Source organism: Atractosteus spatula, chromosome 12 (assembly GCF_055471065.1).
Source record: "Atractosteus spatula isolate fAtrSpa1 chromosome 12, fAtrSpa1.hap1, whole genome shotgun sequence".
NCBI classification, from domain to species: domain Eukaryota; kingdom Metazoa; phylum Chordata; class Actinopteri; order Semionotiformes; family Lepisosteidae; genus Atractosteus; species Atractosteus spatula.
The window spans coordinates 871,584-887,774 of record NC_142717.1 but is presented as its reverse complement, the minus strand read 5'-3'; the positions used below and the strand labels follow the sequence as shown (position 1 = coordinate 887,774).

At 39.2% G+C, this 16,191-nt stretch overlaps 1 protein-coding gene across 3 annotated transcripts in view; it reads left to right on the top strand.

The window, feature by feature from the left end:
* ano10a (anoctamin 10a) overlaps positions 1-14,998 on the top strand; it is a 38,750-nt gene extending 23,752 nt beyond the window's left edge. For 2 of the 3 annotated variants that reach the window (XM_088928581.1, XM_088928580.1), the window contains exons 12-13: positions 4,899-5,015; positions 13,153-14,998. In XM_088928581.1, the coding sequence (XP_088784707.1) occupies positions 4,899-5,015; positions 13,153-13,194 (159 nt within the window). In that variant the 3' untranslated portion in view covers positions 13,195-14,998. The remainder of the gene's footprint in view (positions 1-4,898; positions 5,016-13,152) is intronic. The other variant, XM_088928582.1, reaches the window with a different exon arrangement.
* The last annotated feature ends 1,193 nt before the right edge of the window (positions 14,999-16,191 follow it).

The window sequence follows — 16,191 nt, the reverse complement described above, 5'->3', positions numbered from 1 at the left end:
ATCTGGAGGGCGTATGCTGGTTTTCAACCCAATCAGCGCTGTTAATAGCTGGAGCGGTGAGATTTAACTGATCAATCAACAGTACTTTTACTTGCCTGTTTCTGCAGTCGGTGCTTGGTTTGAAAGATACCCTACAGTCTGTTGTTCCAAAACTTGAGCTAACAGAATGTAAAATCTGTGCCCGACTTATTTTTTAAGAATTTTCTCTATGATTTCCGACTAAATAGCTCTTAAAAGGTGATCAGTTTATGAGGAACGGACACAGGTGGGAAAGACAAATACTCCCACGCAAGTACTTGGCTCTTCAGCAGGGAAAAAAATTTCAGCTAATACACCTGAGTGAGGGAAGCTGTCAAACTCAGAAACTGGTAAAAGGCTGATGCCAAATACAAATCCCATGCAATGTTTTAAAAGATACTGTGCATTTAAAAATATCCATCAGAAATGCAATTGAAATCAATTAGTTTGTAATTAGGAAAACAAACTAAAAGATACAGGATACCCCCAGGACCAGGACTGGAAACCACCACTGTCCTAAAGAATAAGAAGCCTCTGTTGGGTCATTGGTTTGGGATTTCTAGTTATGAGGGAAGAGTACTGTATGACCTACTGGTCTACACATACAGTAACACTCCTGCATTTCAGGTTCCTTTAATTTGCGGTCACAGATCTCTGTTCTGCTCACCACATAGGACTCCCTCCCGCTGTTACACTGGCTTTTGAGACCACATGCGTCATCTTGAGATCCTACTGTACTGTACCTCCTGTGCTAATCTCTCACTGAGTCACAATTATTGATCCAGGTAAAGTTATAAAGAGGCTGTGGTCACACAATGAGATTGGAATTCATTGATCGGTGCTATTTCGGTCCTTTCCCCCCTCCTTCCAATGAGAGTTGCAAGCGGTGAGATGAAATTGTAGTTGAGAATTATTAATAGAGTACAAAATATAGATCAGCGCAATTAATTGTTACAAAAGTACTGTACCTCTCTTTTCGTGCATAGCTGCCTGAACACTTAACAGAGAATTTGTGGACAAATGCTTCTAAATTTCTGCAGGTACACAAAGCAAACCTAATCAAAATGAATGACCTTTAAACTTTTTAAACTGCCAGAAATTATTCGTACATTTGAGCACACCATGTCTTAGTTAGTTCTCTAGTACAGACTGTGCCATTTTCATCTTAGTGTAATTGTGTTTTTCAATTATTTGAAGCCCCTTAAAAAATCTTGGAATGTTGTATTTTGTTTTGTTCAACAAGCTGCGAGAACTAAAACTGTTCTGAAAGCAACACAAAGCAGAGAGACCAGACTAATTCCTGGTCAGAAGAGAATCTCATACATAGACACAGTAAGGGACACAAAACCTTTATTGTGTTCTCGTGTTCATTTAATACACGTGCAATTAAAGGTTTCTAAATTATTGTAATAAATTAATTTGAATATATTTTTATCCTCCATTTGCACTGTTATTTCCTTACTAGCCACAGTAGATGAACATGAAGGGATTAGCGCTGTGTGTGACAGTAAATCTTTCAGGGCTCTTGCATTTCAGACATTCAGCATTTTACTGTTGTTTTCTGTTCATTATGTATGTAATTTGCTTAGTATGTTTTGTCATCTCAGACAGCTGACCTTTGCAGTGGTTTGAGCAGTGTAGTTATCCTCAAATATATCCACTTTGCTTATACACAATGCCCTGTCAAATGCTTTTAGTGAGCAAAGGGCTTTTAAAGCCCCGACAATGTAGCATTCCTTATGCAGATTCTATTAATTTTGACTCATTTCTTTCAAGAGCTTGAAACGGCTTTGAACAGCATAAAACACTAATTTTGCATAGCAAGGTATCAGTTCAATCTGAAATAAATCATCGTGCACTATATTGGTGATCTCAGCTATACAGCACTCCTCAAAACTAAATATATAAATTGTGGTGCTTTCAGTGAATTCCATTGTAGGATTCTGTCACAAATGGAGTGTTAATTTTTTTATTAAAATGGTAATTATGCTAAAAGAATAAATAGTTATGTGTGCTTAAGACTTACACTTTAACAGACCACTTACGCTGCTATTCCTCTTCTAGGACACACTGTTCTGTAAATGATTGTACTGCAGCTGTGCTGAAACATTGTTGATTGGCATGTATTAAGTCCAACCTGTTCCATCAGATTTCTGAGCTAATCAACCAGCAACCTGACACTAAGGCTCCTTCACTTTTTTTTTTTCCTTCCACTGGGTGACTGAAGAGTGAACAGCAGGTGAGAGAGGTTGAGATTCAGGAAGCAGAGCTAAAGTAAGCGCCTGGATATATTGGGTTACTGTGACTCGTCAGTCACAATTTCCATGTTCCAGTGTGAACCGACTCATTTTGCTCAGTCGGAGATTTTTCTGGTTACATGCATGTTACAAGCATTTGGTGTAAATGTAACAGCTGCAATGTCACTCACATAAAATACTGAAACATGGCTTTTTTTCCAGTGCAAATAATTTGTAACACAGTTTAAGGATGTCCATTTAAACAAAAACGATGAGTGGAATAAATCTTTTTATAAAGACGTCAAACATCTGTTGCCCTGGAAACCTGTGACTGAAGGATTCACAACTTATTTGGCTGCAGGGAAAAAGAAGGGTTTGGTCAGATCTGTGTCGGATGAAAGAGTTTGGTAAATAAGAGCTCAGGAAATGTATTGCTCAGAAACTAGATTACTAAAACAATCATGAAAACATTCAGTCATTATAATTTTGTATATATTTCCCTTTTTCTTTCATTTTTTGTTGTGGTAGGTGAACATGTCAGTGGCTCTTTCTCTTGGGAAACTGTCTGGTGAGCTAACTCTGCTGCACTGATCTCACTGATTTGAGACAAGACCTTAGAAACAAGGTCAAGGATAACTGGTTAGATTTCCACACTTGTTTGTCTCCAGCCTAAAGGTAATAAAGCAACAACACTGTGCAGTTGCTTCTGTTCTGAAATAATCAGAATCACTACATTTGAGCATACAGTAGGTGGAGGCTAATTATCTTGCTGTGAGATTTGAAAGGCAATAGATTACACCACAGCTACTTTACGTGCTGTTACCAAGGGCTGTGTGAACACTAATTTTTCTAGGTGTCTTGATTTGTGACTGTTAGGCTCAAAATGTGTTACTTTGGAATGGGAGTGTAGGCTTTCTTTAAGTGTCTCGATCAGGTCTCGAGTTATACATACCTTATTTTTATTATTTATTAGGTATCATTTTCAATTGGTTTTTTTTGGACCTCAATTGCATGAGAAAAGTAAAAAGTCATCAGTGGAACACAGTTTTTTATGTGTGTCTCACCTCTTCCTGTTGAATGTTTAGTGTTCAGTTGTTGTTATACTCCACCCTTGTTGAAGCACAGGGTCACAGAATGTTTTCCTTGTACAAATAATTTGGGAAGGCATATCTTCCTTTTAAAACAGACAGACCCACAAGCCAGTTGCACAGTAACCAGGGATGGCATGTGCTGATGAGACACCTGGGCCGGTGTGACCCCAGGACTGATACACAGCTGTGAGGAAGCACACATTCGCAGGGTGCAACAGAAGACACGAAAAGGAACAAAAACAAAATTCTTTAAAACTTTCTTACATTTTCTTTGCCAGGATTGCTATGATTGCAGTTGAACCTTGTGTTAATTCTCAGTGTTTTTTTATTTTTTGTGCTAGATGTGTTAATGACCATATTCTAGGAGCAGAGAGATGGAGAGTGTTGAGGCTCTTGGTGTCTGTGCCAGACGCTGATTTTAAAAAGTGTCTGGAAATGCGTGAAACATCTTACCCAGAATTATAGTTAGAAATTATTGTTAAGATAAATGACAGCATCCCCTGGGAATGTGATAGAAATGATTACAGAGCATTTAAGGAGTTTTTTTATAACTCTATGCCAAGCCCTGTTATTAGAAGAATGGCAATTTCATTTTAGTTGCACTGTATTAATTTAAAAAATATGTAGCTCTTGTCTTTAAAGGACCACAGTTTTCTTCTTCTTCTTCACTTGTTTTTTGTTGGTACACTGCTTTTCCTCCACATGTGGATCGTGAGTTTCCAACAGACCTGTGTACCCCTTTATAGAATACAAGGAGATTGTTTCCATATTTCTGTAATGGTGTTCTTTTACGTCCCACCGCAGGTCTGCGGAGTTGTGTATAAACTGGGAACAAACTCAGCAATGTAATTGAGCACCGTTTAACTTCAATCACTTTGCTGGAGAGAACTGAAAGAATGCATCTCATCAGCATCTGCTTGATTTGGATTTTTTTATATGCCTTCAGCAATTCAAACTCCGCCATCTTCTTGAGTGTGAGGCTTGTTGTCTTAGATTAGCTCTCCTTTAGCTTTCTGATTGTCCTGCGGTTTAATACTATTCTGGACTTGAGCACAGGCCCGAGAGACCTGGAGGAGCAAATCTTCGGAGGTCTGGGAAGGTTTAGGCTAACTACAGCTCTACCTTTTCAGGTTTTTTGGCCATGCAGGCATTGTTTTAGGAGTTTGTATCATAATCCTTAGAATCAGAACCAAAACCATGTTTTGCATCTCATAAACCTGCCATTCTGTGAATACAAATTTCTGATACAAATTACTATACAAAAGCTACAGTGTTTCACTCCTTCACACACATGGTATCCAAGCATGTATATGAATATAAAAGACATGTATATGTACAGTATATAAAAGACATTTATATGTCATTTGAATCGTCATCTTCAGACGAGCTTCTCGATCTGTTCTGCGCCTTCTGACTCACTAGTCTGAACCAATTCGTTCTGATGCCACAAAATAAAGAACATTTGGAGGTTGTTGAGAGAGCAGACTTGTAGGTATTGAAAACGTTGGTTTAGTACTGAACATTTGGTTTTATTTTTCTTTGCCTATTGCAGCACGTTCTGTTGGCCTTCAAGTTCATCCTGGCTTTTGTCATTCCTGATATTCCCAAAGAAATCCAACTTAAACTTGCTAGACTGGAGTTTGAATCCATGGAAGCTCTCAAGAAAAAAGTAAGTACCTTGCTTCTTATCAGATTTACTCTTTAGTACTCCTTGTTTTTTGTACTCCTAGATTGCTCACATCTGTCTCCTACAGACATCCAGTAAAGAAATCTTTGTCCAAAGGAACCGGCAGCTCTGTCCTGCTTAAGCTATTCTTTTCTAAGTATAATCAATATAGAAGTGAGAGCTGACCAGGTGTTCAAAAATCTGATACATTTAAATACTTTGATTCTGACATACATTTTCAGTCTTTTTTTTTTAATTTGCATCTTCATGATTGGGCAGCTATAATTATATTTTGGTTTAAACACAAAGTAAGCCTCAGAGAGGTGATATTGCACAGTGTCACGAGCTTCTTTAACACACAAGGTGACATATCTGCACATTGGGAAATCTTCAGTTTGAAGTCAGCGTTTCCATTTTGGCAGAGGTTTGTTGTGTTGCATTCAATTCGCTCTTCATACTTATAAGCAGAATTAGGTCACCCTTTTACAACATGCAGTATGGTGGAAAATCACCTGACACTGACTGTTTTGTCATGAAAAACAGTGGCTGTATAGAAGATAATGAATCCATGTTTACATTCAGTGGTTTCAGAATAAGACAATGTGTCTGCAGTTCTGAAACAACCCTTTGCAATTAATGGGCTCATATGTGTATTTGTATCCATGCAATAATATTTTATATATAATTGTAGTATTTGATATATACACACATACAGTTTCTCTTTTGTTCCTGCTGAAATTCTGGGCTTATTTTTCAACCCAGCTTCAAACAAGTCTGAAACTCAATCAGTAAGAAATGAGCTACAATAATAGCAGGTGAGAACAATATCTTTCCTTAAATGCCTCATTTTAGAGAGCAAGAATTGCTGTTCCAAAATCCATTAGCCTTTATTATTATTATTTTATTTCTAAGAAATGTGTTTTCACTGAACTTTTAATTACGCTGCTTCTTTAATGCAGACTTTAGAAAGGTATGTCAGTAATTCCTTCTTCATTTTATCTATTGTTACTTGGTAATGCGTATTTCAGTTTTGTGACTAATGAAAGTACATATTTTTTAAGGAAGGTTAGTCAGTGAAGATCAGTTGGCGGTTACCTGTTATTATCGGTGGTAGTCCAGGTTTAGGGATGGTGATAGATATCAGCTTTGTCATTGGCTGGTGTTGGATAGAAAACTGCCCAGACTTCCAATTCTAGAAAGGTTAATGATACACACATTAAAACAAACCACATATATAAAAAAGAACATCTCATTTTTGAGACTTTGCTTAAGAAATTATTTGTTTTCATGCTTGCTTGTTTATGTGGTTCTGTTGTTTATGTGCTTATGTTCCTGAAAAAATCAACTTTAAAGATTGATGCTACAAAATCTCTCTCTTGTTCCTTTTGAGGAAAGAAAATATTATGCTAAAAATTGTATTTAAATGAGAAAATGCATCACCACCATGTCTTATGACTGTACACGTACTGTATTCAGTGGAGTCTGGATCATCTACATCTGTTGGCTGTAGGTAAATTTTCGTTTGTGTCTAGAATGTCTCAGTTATGTAAATAATTCCTGGATTTTTACATAAAGGCTGTTTTTGTACTTGCAGCCATATTTCCATACTCATCTTTATCATTGGCCATGAGCAGATAACGTTATTCCTGGTAATATTTAAAAGTGCAATTCACAACAAACTTTTGACGGAAGTTTATCTGAGAACATTAGTACTGTGGGTCATGCAAAGGGTTTCTTAACAAACAAGGTATTCAGATCTCCCAAGAAAATAAATCTAACTATAGATATAGCCAATCATAAAGTCTTGGTATTCATTAAGTTTCTAGAAACCCCTCGGGCCTGGTTAGAGATGTGTCCCACCATGAGCAAAGTAGAAATCTTTCAGGCTTCCATCACTGCCAGCTGACTCCATGGCTTGCAGGTTGTTTCTTTAAGGAACTGGAGCGATGGATATTACTAGGTGCTTCTCCAGGGCTATGAGGTGGCTGAGCCAGCACCTCTCCCATGTGACACTGTAAACACTTGTGGGTGTGGTAGGCAGTGTGCGACCTTCTGCACATCTCAGGAACTGAAGTGTCCCAACCTTTTGGATTTCTGAACATCTAGGAGTTGCTGCGGTATCCAGCAGGCACATAATTTGCTGTACTGCTGCTGCCCATGGACAGGGATCAAGTTGAATGTTTCATGCATCAATCTTTCCTGATCAAGCCTTCAATGCAGTAGACATTCTCTTTTACAAGGAGGGTGCTTGAACGCCTTGGTCTCTTGTTCCTCTTGACGTTGAAGTTATTGTTGAAGTTGTTATCTTGAAGTTGTGTTGTCATTGAAGACATTGCATCACACTAACAGCTGTTAGATGTTAGAGGGCATGGAGTCTGAGCACATCCACAAGCTGGTGATGAATGTCAGCTAGTGGCCTGGGCTTTGCACTCTGAAATGTTAGCATGCAGCGCACCTCAGGGTCTCAGCTCACTGTGCAAGGCCAGTCATGACCAAACTGATGCTTGGTTTTATTGTGGAGAGAAGGCACTCCCTCAGGAACATGACGAAGCAGACAGTGGTGTTACAGTGATCTATAAAGCTGTACAAAAATGTTACAAATGGTTTGTTAAGACACTCTGTGCTTGAGGATCTTAGCTGGGAGACATGAGAATCATCTGGTACCCAATTATATTATTTGTTGCAGTTGGAACTGACTTAATGTACAAAAGGACATTTTCCATTTGTGCTGAAAAAAAGCACTTAAATTGACATAAGGATTTTTTTTGCATGTAATCTCTGCTTATTAGATGTTCCCTTAGGACTTCTTTCCTTATCTCTCAGATCATTTTGTTTTGTGCCAAAACATGTTCCTATTTTGCCTTGAATACACCACCAGAAACATCTTGCACATCACACTGAAGATAATGAGAAGCATTGTGAGGTCTTGCTGGACAAATGAAACAGAGATGCAAAAGCAGCACAATTCCCCAGCAGAATCACATTATTTATCAGCAGTAGCTGTTCCAAGAAGTGGGGATGGAAAAGCAGTCCATTGAGAAAGTCTTAGCTGTTTTCAGTTATGCAAAATTTAAAACTTTACAGTCTTTAAGGAGTCTTTTCAATGCTGAGCCACCAGTATATTGTGGTAAATAGTACAGCATACGATTCTTGGTAAGATCACTTTGTAGTTACCTGGGCTAGCTAAATCTACAGCTTGTTTTTCATAGATCAGTTTCAGACAGGGTGAACTGATGATCAGGTTTTAAGGGTCTTGTGATTCATTTCCACTTCTAATGTCCTTAAGGAGTCTTTGAGTCTGGAAGTTAGTCAAGAATAGTCTGTTACTGGCAAGTTCTGTGTGGGAAGAAATTCAATTCACAGTGGAATTTGAGTGGCAGATGGATGAAAAGAGAATGTGCAGGTTGTTTTGCAGCTTTATAAGAGCTGAAAGCTTTGTCCTGAAGGAAAAAAAAACTTCTTTAGTTTTTGAATGCAGAATATAAACATGCTATATTGATGTGTATTTTTGACAAGTAACAATGAATAAATGATCAGATGCACACTTCAACACCAGACATTCTAAAACATGTGTAAATCTCATTCTTTGGTAATAAATTTGAAGGAAAAATATATTAAAAACAGAACTCTGCCCGAAGTGCACCTGATAAGTGAGTATTTATCATGAAAATATGAATAACATGAATCTCAGCTGGTGCATTATAAACAGTTTGGAACATTTTTTAATGTTTTTATATACTGTAGGCTGGTATATTGGATTGACTGACAGATAAGTGACATGAAATAACTGCATAAAAGTTTTGAGAAATAGTCACAGCCTCTCGGTTCCAAAACTAAGCATTTTGCAAAACTACGAGCAAGACTGGTTTTATAAAGAAACATATTAATTGTAAGAGTCTGTTCTAGAGAACATCTTTCAGCTTGTCATTGAGCATTACCTTCTTTAGCTCTTCAACTAGAAACATCTGTCCAGCAGAGTCAGTGCGCCCCATTCTGTTGTTGCACAGGGATATGTCTTTGTCAGACAGTTTGTTAGCTTGTTCTAAAAGGACTGTGGTAATGAGCTTTCTAGATAAACCTGATATGCAGTATTTAACTGCCAAATTCAGGTGGAGTCCTTCATCCCCGAGATCTTCGTTATTCCAGCAGTGTGTCAGAAACTGATGACCGGGCACTTTCGGCATCTGACCCCATCAATCAAGTTGCACTCCTAGGGTCAGGACCGTTTGTTTTTCCACGTGTTAAGCCACCACCAAAATAAAAGGAGGAGCTCTCCTCAGTAAAAAACATCAAGCTCAGTTTTCTAAAACTGGCAGCTAACTCCACAGGCAGGTGGTAACAGCCATTCATTGATGGAAACTCCCCTGTCATCACGTCAGGTTCAGGAATTCGTTCTCAGCTGTGACAGAACGTGCACCTTCTGGAGAAGAGATCTTTCATCCTGGGATGGGAGCTATGAGATTCGCTTTGATCGTGCAGCAGAAAAGTGGGAGGGTGTGACTGATTTGCTTAATTGTAACGTGTGGTTGTAGCTCCCTTGTCAGCAGTGTCACTGGAACCTCCTGTGGAGATGATCGCAGGGGGTTGTTCATATGACGAACGGGCAAAGAGGATTATATGTAAGAGCATGGGGTTGCTTAGACAGTCGTTAAATTGATCGTGTGCTCCGAGACTCCCGCGGGTGTGTACAGTGTGACCTGAAGTGGTTTGGGCCCTCTGTGAGCTGAGATTGAAATGTAGAGCACATACAGCTGGCCGCCCTTCCTCTATCTCCCCGTGGCAGAACTGGGTCATCCTCCAGCTTCCCTTTTGTGACAGATTAAAGCTGCGCTCTTCTCTCTGCAGCGATAAACTTTCATCCACCAAGGGGTTTGTTTTTCTTTCTGCAGAGAGTGTATGATGATAAAGCAAGTCTACACAGGACCGGAAAAGAAACACACGAATATTTCTTTAAAAGAGTCGCTTTTCAGTTGCGGGGGTCTGATTAAATCTAGTTATTGTCTATGAAATTAAAAGGTTTGTCCATTTTTTTGTACTTCGCATTATGTGATGCTCTGTTAATATTGCTATAATGAAATTGGTTTCAGTTAACTTGTAAAATTGACTGTGGTATGAAATTGTTTGTCCATGTAGCTTCTTCGATTTTTACTGAAATATTCTGTTTTACGACTTAGACCTTCTTTTAGACCTGTAATGTGTTATATGATTTTTTTTTTAAAAAGAGTAGAAAGAAAATAAAAGCTTACTTAGTTATCACATGATGTGCTGTAGTTATCAGTTCAGATGTCTTTCTGCGCATTAAAAGAATCTGTATTTAAATATGAGTTACTGTCTGTTAAGTATGACTGAACAAAATCTGAAAAAATACCCAGAGATCCTAATATCCTGTGATGATTTTGAAATCATAAGATTACATGATGGTTTGTTTCCCTCCTCCGTTATCAGTTATTAATACTTAGAGCTTTATCAATCACCTCACTGTGATTGTTTTTATTTTCTGCCACTGTTCCATTGTTTCCACTTACCTTACACAGAATGCTGCCCTTTCTTCAACTATTGAATAATGAAATACATAAATAATGTATTTATTAGTAGTAGTTTTCAACACTGCATAATCTGAATTGAGGATCATTCTTGTACCCATATATAGAACCACAAGCAGACATGGCAGTAATTTGTGAAAGGTGATAACCAATCTCAGTCGGGAGTCTCCATTCTCCAGAGATGCAGTATAAATGAAACATGGTTTGTTGCAAATTCAGATACAGGATTATTCCAACTGAGCCAACTCAGGCATGCCGGTGAGGTGTTCCATTTTGTCCCCTTTTTATTTGAAAATTTCAGAACGCACTGTGGTTTTCCTCAGCTGCGGACTTGCCTAGTGTGGTCTTTTGAAAGGCCTTTTTCTCCTGCTTCTCTGTGGCTTCAGGTGGTTAGGCCTCTTCTTCTGCACAGGGGGGTTTAAATGATCTGTCTGCAGACAGCTGTTACATTCTGTACCTCAATACTGTGGATAAATGTTGTAAAAAACTCCCCAGCAAGAATATGAAAACAGAAATTGTTTATGTACAAAATAATTCTTAAGATCCCCAAATCAGGGATTTTTCTCAAATGCGGCTGTCTGCCTTCACTGTTAAAAGATTCCACTGAAGATATTTGATGAAACATTGCACAGAATTTAAATATTTATTTTTCTAATTTTTGACGATATTCAGTCGTGATTGTAATCTCACATGACAGGAGAAGGTATATTAAATATCATGGTGGTGCTGGACTGATAATCACTAAAGACTCTCTTGCACAGGTCTGGCAGTAGCAAGTGTATTGCAGATGTTGGTTAGCTGCAGGGTAGGGGATAAATGGATTTTTTTAATTTCTTTTTACCGTAATACAGATGCTGTTCCACAGCTCTGAATGAGAAATCTAATTTTGACAGTGTTGAAAGACACTAAGTGCTGGGGCCCTGGGTGCAGGTCCTGTGGTGCTACAGTATCTGCGTGGAGTTTTTGTGCTCCAGATACTCTCGGAGTACTCCAGTTTCTTCTGTTTTATCAGTTCTTCCCACAGTCCAAAGACATGCTGGTGGGTTAATTGGCTTCTGTAAATGTGGCCCTGGTGTGAGAGTGTAAGAGTGTGAGTGAGTGTGTCTACCCTGCGATGGACTGGCGTCCCATCCAGGGTGTACCCTGCCTTGTGCTTGCTGCTTGCCTGGACAGGCTCCAGCTCCCCAGCGACCCTGTACTGGATAAAGCGGTTTAGAAAATGGATGGATAAGACATACCTGCTACGCATTACATAATTTAGTTAGGAGGATTTTTAAATTGCATTTGTTTGAACTGCATGACTGATAGTGTCTTATATTGTATATTGCCAATTCTGAGATTCACAGTGAAGTATGTAACACTTGGAATGTAATATATAATACTATGTGATGTTTCTCTGTGACCAGGCCATAGGCAAATTGCCAGCTCCATAAGAAATTATTAATTTGGACAGTTTTTCAACAGGGACAGTAAGGACCAGAATCCTTTAATACCAATCTCTAAGTTGGTTTAATAGTGTACTTTTGCTGTAGTCTCTGTTGATCATTTGCCAGCTGACGAACATATTTTTAATCCACAAAGAAAAACTCTGGTGAAATAGCAGTCTGGAAACTATCTGAGAACGGAGTTCTTCTGCTGAGGAGGCATTCATGTGAAAGTTCATTTTGACAAAACTGCTGCTGACAGCTGTCTCCCTGAACATTATCTGTTCTTCTTCAAAGCTGCCACCAGCATGTGCAACAGGGACAGACATGTGTCTGTGGAAGGTTTTGACATGTTTTACGTACTGTGAGTGCAAGGGCTCTACCTGATAATGTGCTGGAATTTTCATTTTCATTCACCTCATCGGATGCAACCTCAGCTTAAAATACAGTGTTACAAATGACAGGAAATGGGAAATATAATTAAAATAATGAAGTAAACCTGAATACCCAAGTGGTAGGTAAAATTTAAGACGCGTTAGTTCTCAGAATTTCCTAAAAAAAAATGGGACAACCAGCTCTCTCTATAACAACGTTGTTCAGTTTACTTAGCCAGAATCTGGTCTCCAAGACTGATTGGAGAGAGGGATGTCCTCTCATATAGCAGGCTCTGTTTGTAACATTAGGGGTGTTAACTGCATTGTCCTGGCTACATTCTTCTCGGGCTTTCTTAGTCTGGCCCACCTCAATCTTTCCCCGTAATGGGGGAAGAAATTTTCCCCTGCTTTACCGTATCTGCCCCGTGGCACCCAGGTGGGGTCAGTACTTCACCTAGGGGCGACTCTCCAGCTCAGCTGATAAGAGAACTAGGCAGACAGACGGCTAGTTTGCGCTGGGTGTTTGTCATGATGAGGTCTGCTCCGACATCTGCAGCCTGTGTGTTTAACACTCGACACAACAGCACAGGGGAGGTCTCCCCAGTTATCTGCAGAGACCGCGGTGAAACGCTCATGTCCTGGTTTTCCTTTGTCATAGAGCTGGGAAGCTAGACCAAAATAGGTCTGAAAAACAAAAATAACTAAATACAAGGACACTAAATACGTTTAAATGAAAATAAAGCACGGCCTTTACCCCAGAAACCACCCCTTGATAATGGTGATGTCTTCTCTTTTCCAGAAAATGCAGGACGCTAAGAAGTGGGAGAAGCAGGACAACTAGTGAAGAGAAGAGGAAGTAATGCCACAGAACTTGAAGGAATCTCCTCAAAAGAAAGAATTCACACTGCAGAAAAAGTGTATTGATCTTTACCTCCGTTTCTGTCCACTGTACGTTCTTTCTAAACAGCAGATGGTTTTGCATTATTCTTCTAAATTACCACACAGCCTTACACCAGTCTAGCCTTGCTAGGCGTCCAGCCTGCCGAATGGAAATGGCTTTAGTTTGCAGACTGCGAGTGTTTCCTGGAATGTTATGTTGTGCATGCTTCATTATGTTCTCATTGACCCAGGGATGAGCGCATGGGGAAGAAGTGAGTAACAGAGAGGATCTCATTCATTACAAATTCTTTTCTGTGACCAAGGCTATAAGGCATGGCCCCTGTAAGAACACTAATACCGGCACTGTAACATTAAAATGGGTTGTGTTTTGTATACAGCTGTGTGGGTGTTTTAGATGGTTGGATCCTTTGCATTGAAGTGGTACAGTATTTTCTGCTGCAAAGCAAAAAAAAAAAGCTCAGATACTTGGTAAATGAGAATCTTGTAAATCCCTCATGTTACAGATTGCGAGAGTCTCACTCTGGTGTGAAATGTGCACGATTGTGACCAGCAAGCTGTGTGGTCCCTTCAGAAGGGGTTAACTGAGGACTCTCAATTAACTAGAGTTGCTTTTAATTGATGTGGAACTGAAATTGCATAGAATGTTTTCATGAAAGGGCTTTCCATTGTTTCTCCTTTTGTAAAAAAAATCTATATTAATTTTAAAATTTTGAGTAAAACATCACAAACATAATCGGTTACCTTATCTGAAAAATACATTCATTCAACTACTATCTCCAAACAGTGTTAAAGCTATTAGCAAAAGTTATACTTACAATAACCAAAGTACACGTGACACCTAAAACACTGAGGATCTGTTATATCTGTCTTTTTCTCAGGAAACAAGTTATAAATAGCCTTTGAAAATGTTAGTTTACTGTAAAAATATGCTCTTTTGGAAATGACAGTGGTTTCTGAGGTATGCAACAGTAGGACATTATCTATATTATTATTATTTTTATAAATTTATGTAATATTTATTCTGACAATTTTGGAGCAGATAACTAGGTCCCTCATAACAGGTGTGGCATAAAATAAATGGTATTTCTAAACAGCAACATAAGACCAGGGTTGGTGGTTCAATATATTATATACAGTATCTGCATTAAGAAGACTGCCTTTCATTTTTATACAGCACTTTAATAACTCTCCAAATCGGACTATTGCCTATTAATCCCAACAAAACGTTGTGGATTTTGTCGGTATTATACATCGTGTAATTACAGTACATTCAGCCTTGGTTCTCTGTGCTTCGAAGGACAAAAAAGCAAATCTGTAACTTTGTTTTTCACATAATGTACGTAAAGGAATTTTATGACGAGAACTCTTTTTATGTCTAGTAAAAATGCATGCATTTTATTCTTTTTACAAGCACCACTTACAGTATATAGGGTCGAGTTCTGTACTAAATGTTGCAGTATTTTCTAAAGCCTTCTTGGTAAACTCAGTGTAATTGTTTAGGAACAAGTTACTTTGTTGCTTAGAAACAATATCGGTGATGTTTACCTTGATGACATACTGTACCTCCGAAACATTTATGAAATGTTTTTCTTACATTTGGGGGAAAAGTACAAATATTTACAAAATGTTATGAAGGCGGTCCGAGATTGTTATACTTTGCACTTTCAACCGCAAACAAAAGTCATTAAATCTCTCTGACTGAACCTTGGCATTCATAAATATTGAAATAAAACTGCTTATGTCCTTAGCTTCGCTGGTGCAGTCCTTTGATTAAAAATGCTGGTCATAAAGAATTCCTAGTAATGGAAATCAAATTTTTATTTTTTTTTTTAGTTAAAATATCCTATTTTAAATAAATGTATTTTTTTGCCACATAAATAATTTGTCACAGCTGCACGTCACAGAAAGTTCCTCCTCTTCCGACGGGTAATGACAGCAGATACAAGACAGAGCTAAATTACTTGAAACAACCCCTGTTTAGCTCCCCCCTCTGGGACAGCTGCTTCCTTATTTAGGCTCCTCCAAATTAAATAATGGCCTCGCAGTGAAGCCTGCTTGTCCGTGAGCTGCCACAGAACCAGCAACGACCAATCACCGCGTTCTTCAGCTGTCACTGAGTCCTTATTAAACCTGAGCCTGACAAGTGCATTTCCATGCAGCTGGGGTCTTCAATTCAGGTTTTGGCCACAGAAGGTGACAGCTGTATCACATAACTCCCACTGCTGCTCACTGGAAGGCTAAAGCTCCCTTCATTTTCATACAACGAGCCTGGGTGGCACTGCAGCGACTGTGTCACCCCTCCAGTTTTTAAAAGAGCCGCATAGTGATATCTCGCCCAAAAGACCGAGTGCAGCTCAGGCCAGGGTTACTGAAAATGCCCAAGCAAGTGCTTGTTATGGACAGGAGTCTCTCCTGCGGTTTTAACCGGTGGATGCGGTTCTTTTACCAGAGCTGAATTTATCGAGCCGAGATTAAATCCACAGGAATCATCACCATGTAGCTGGACGCTGATTCTTTTTCCCCCATCCTCCAGACAAACGTCTCTATTCCTCAGTTTGTAGCGTCATTGCTCAGGGGAAAAACAGTCTTCATGCGTTGTTAAAAAAAATCCTGTTGATCCTTAGATCCTAAATTTAAGAGTTTGAGCTGGAAATTGTGCACGTAATATGCTGACAACAAAGGAAAGAGACTGTAGTACCAGGAATCCAGAGAAACTAGTCTAGGCCCATGTGCTCACGTCCTGGGTCTTCACCTCCCGCTTTTGCCACCGTTTCATCCTTAGCCGATAACAAGCCAGCAGGACAGCCCTCGTTAGCAGCAGCCCTCTTCCAAGACCAGGATGCGACAGGAAGGCCGTGGATGTCCCACATGCCCGTTGAACATTTGTGGGACAAGCTAGAACACGTATGGCTCAGAAAACCGCGAACGGGCAGGCGCT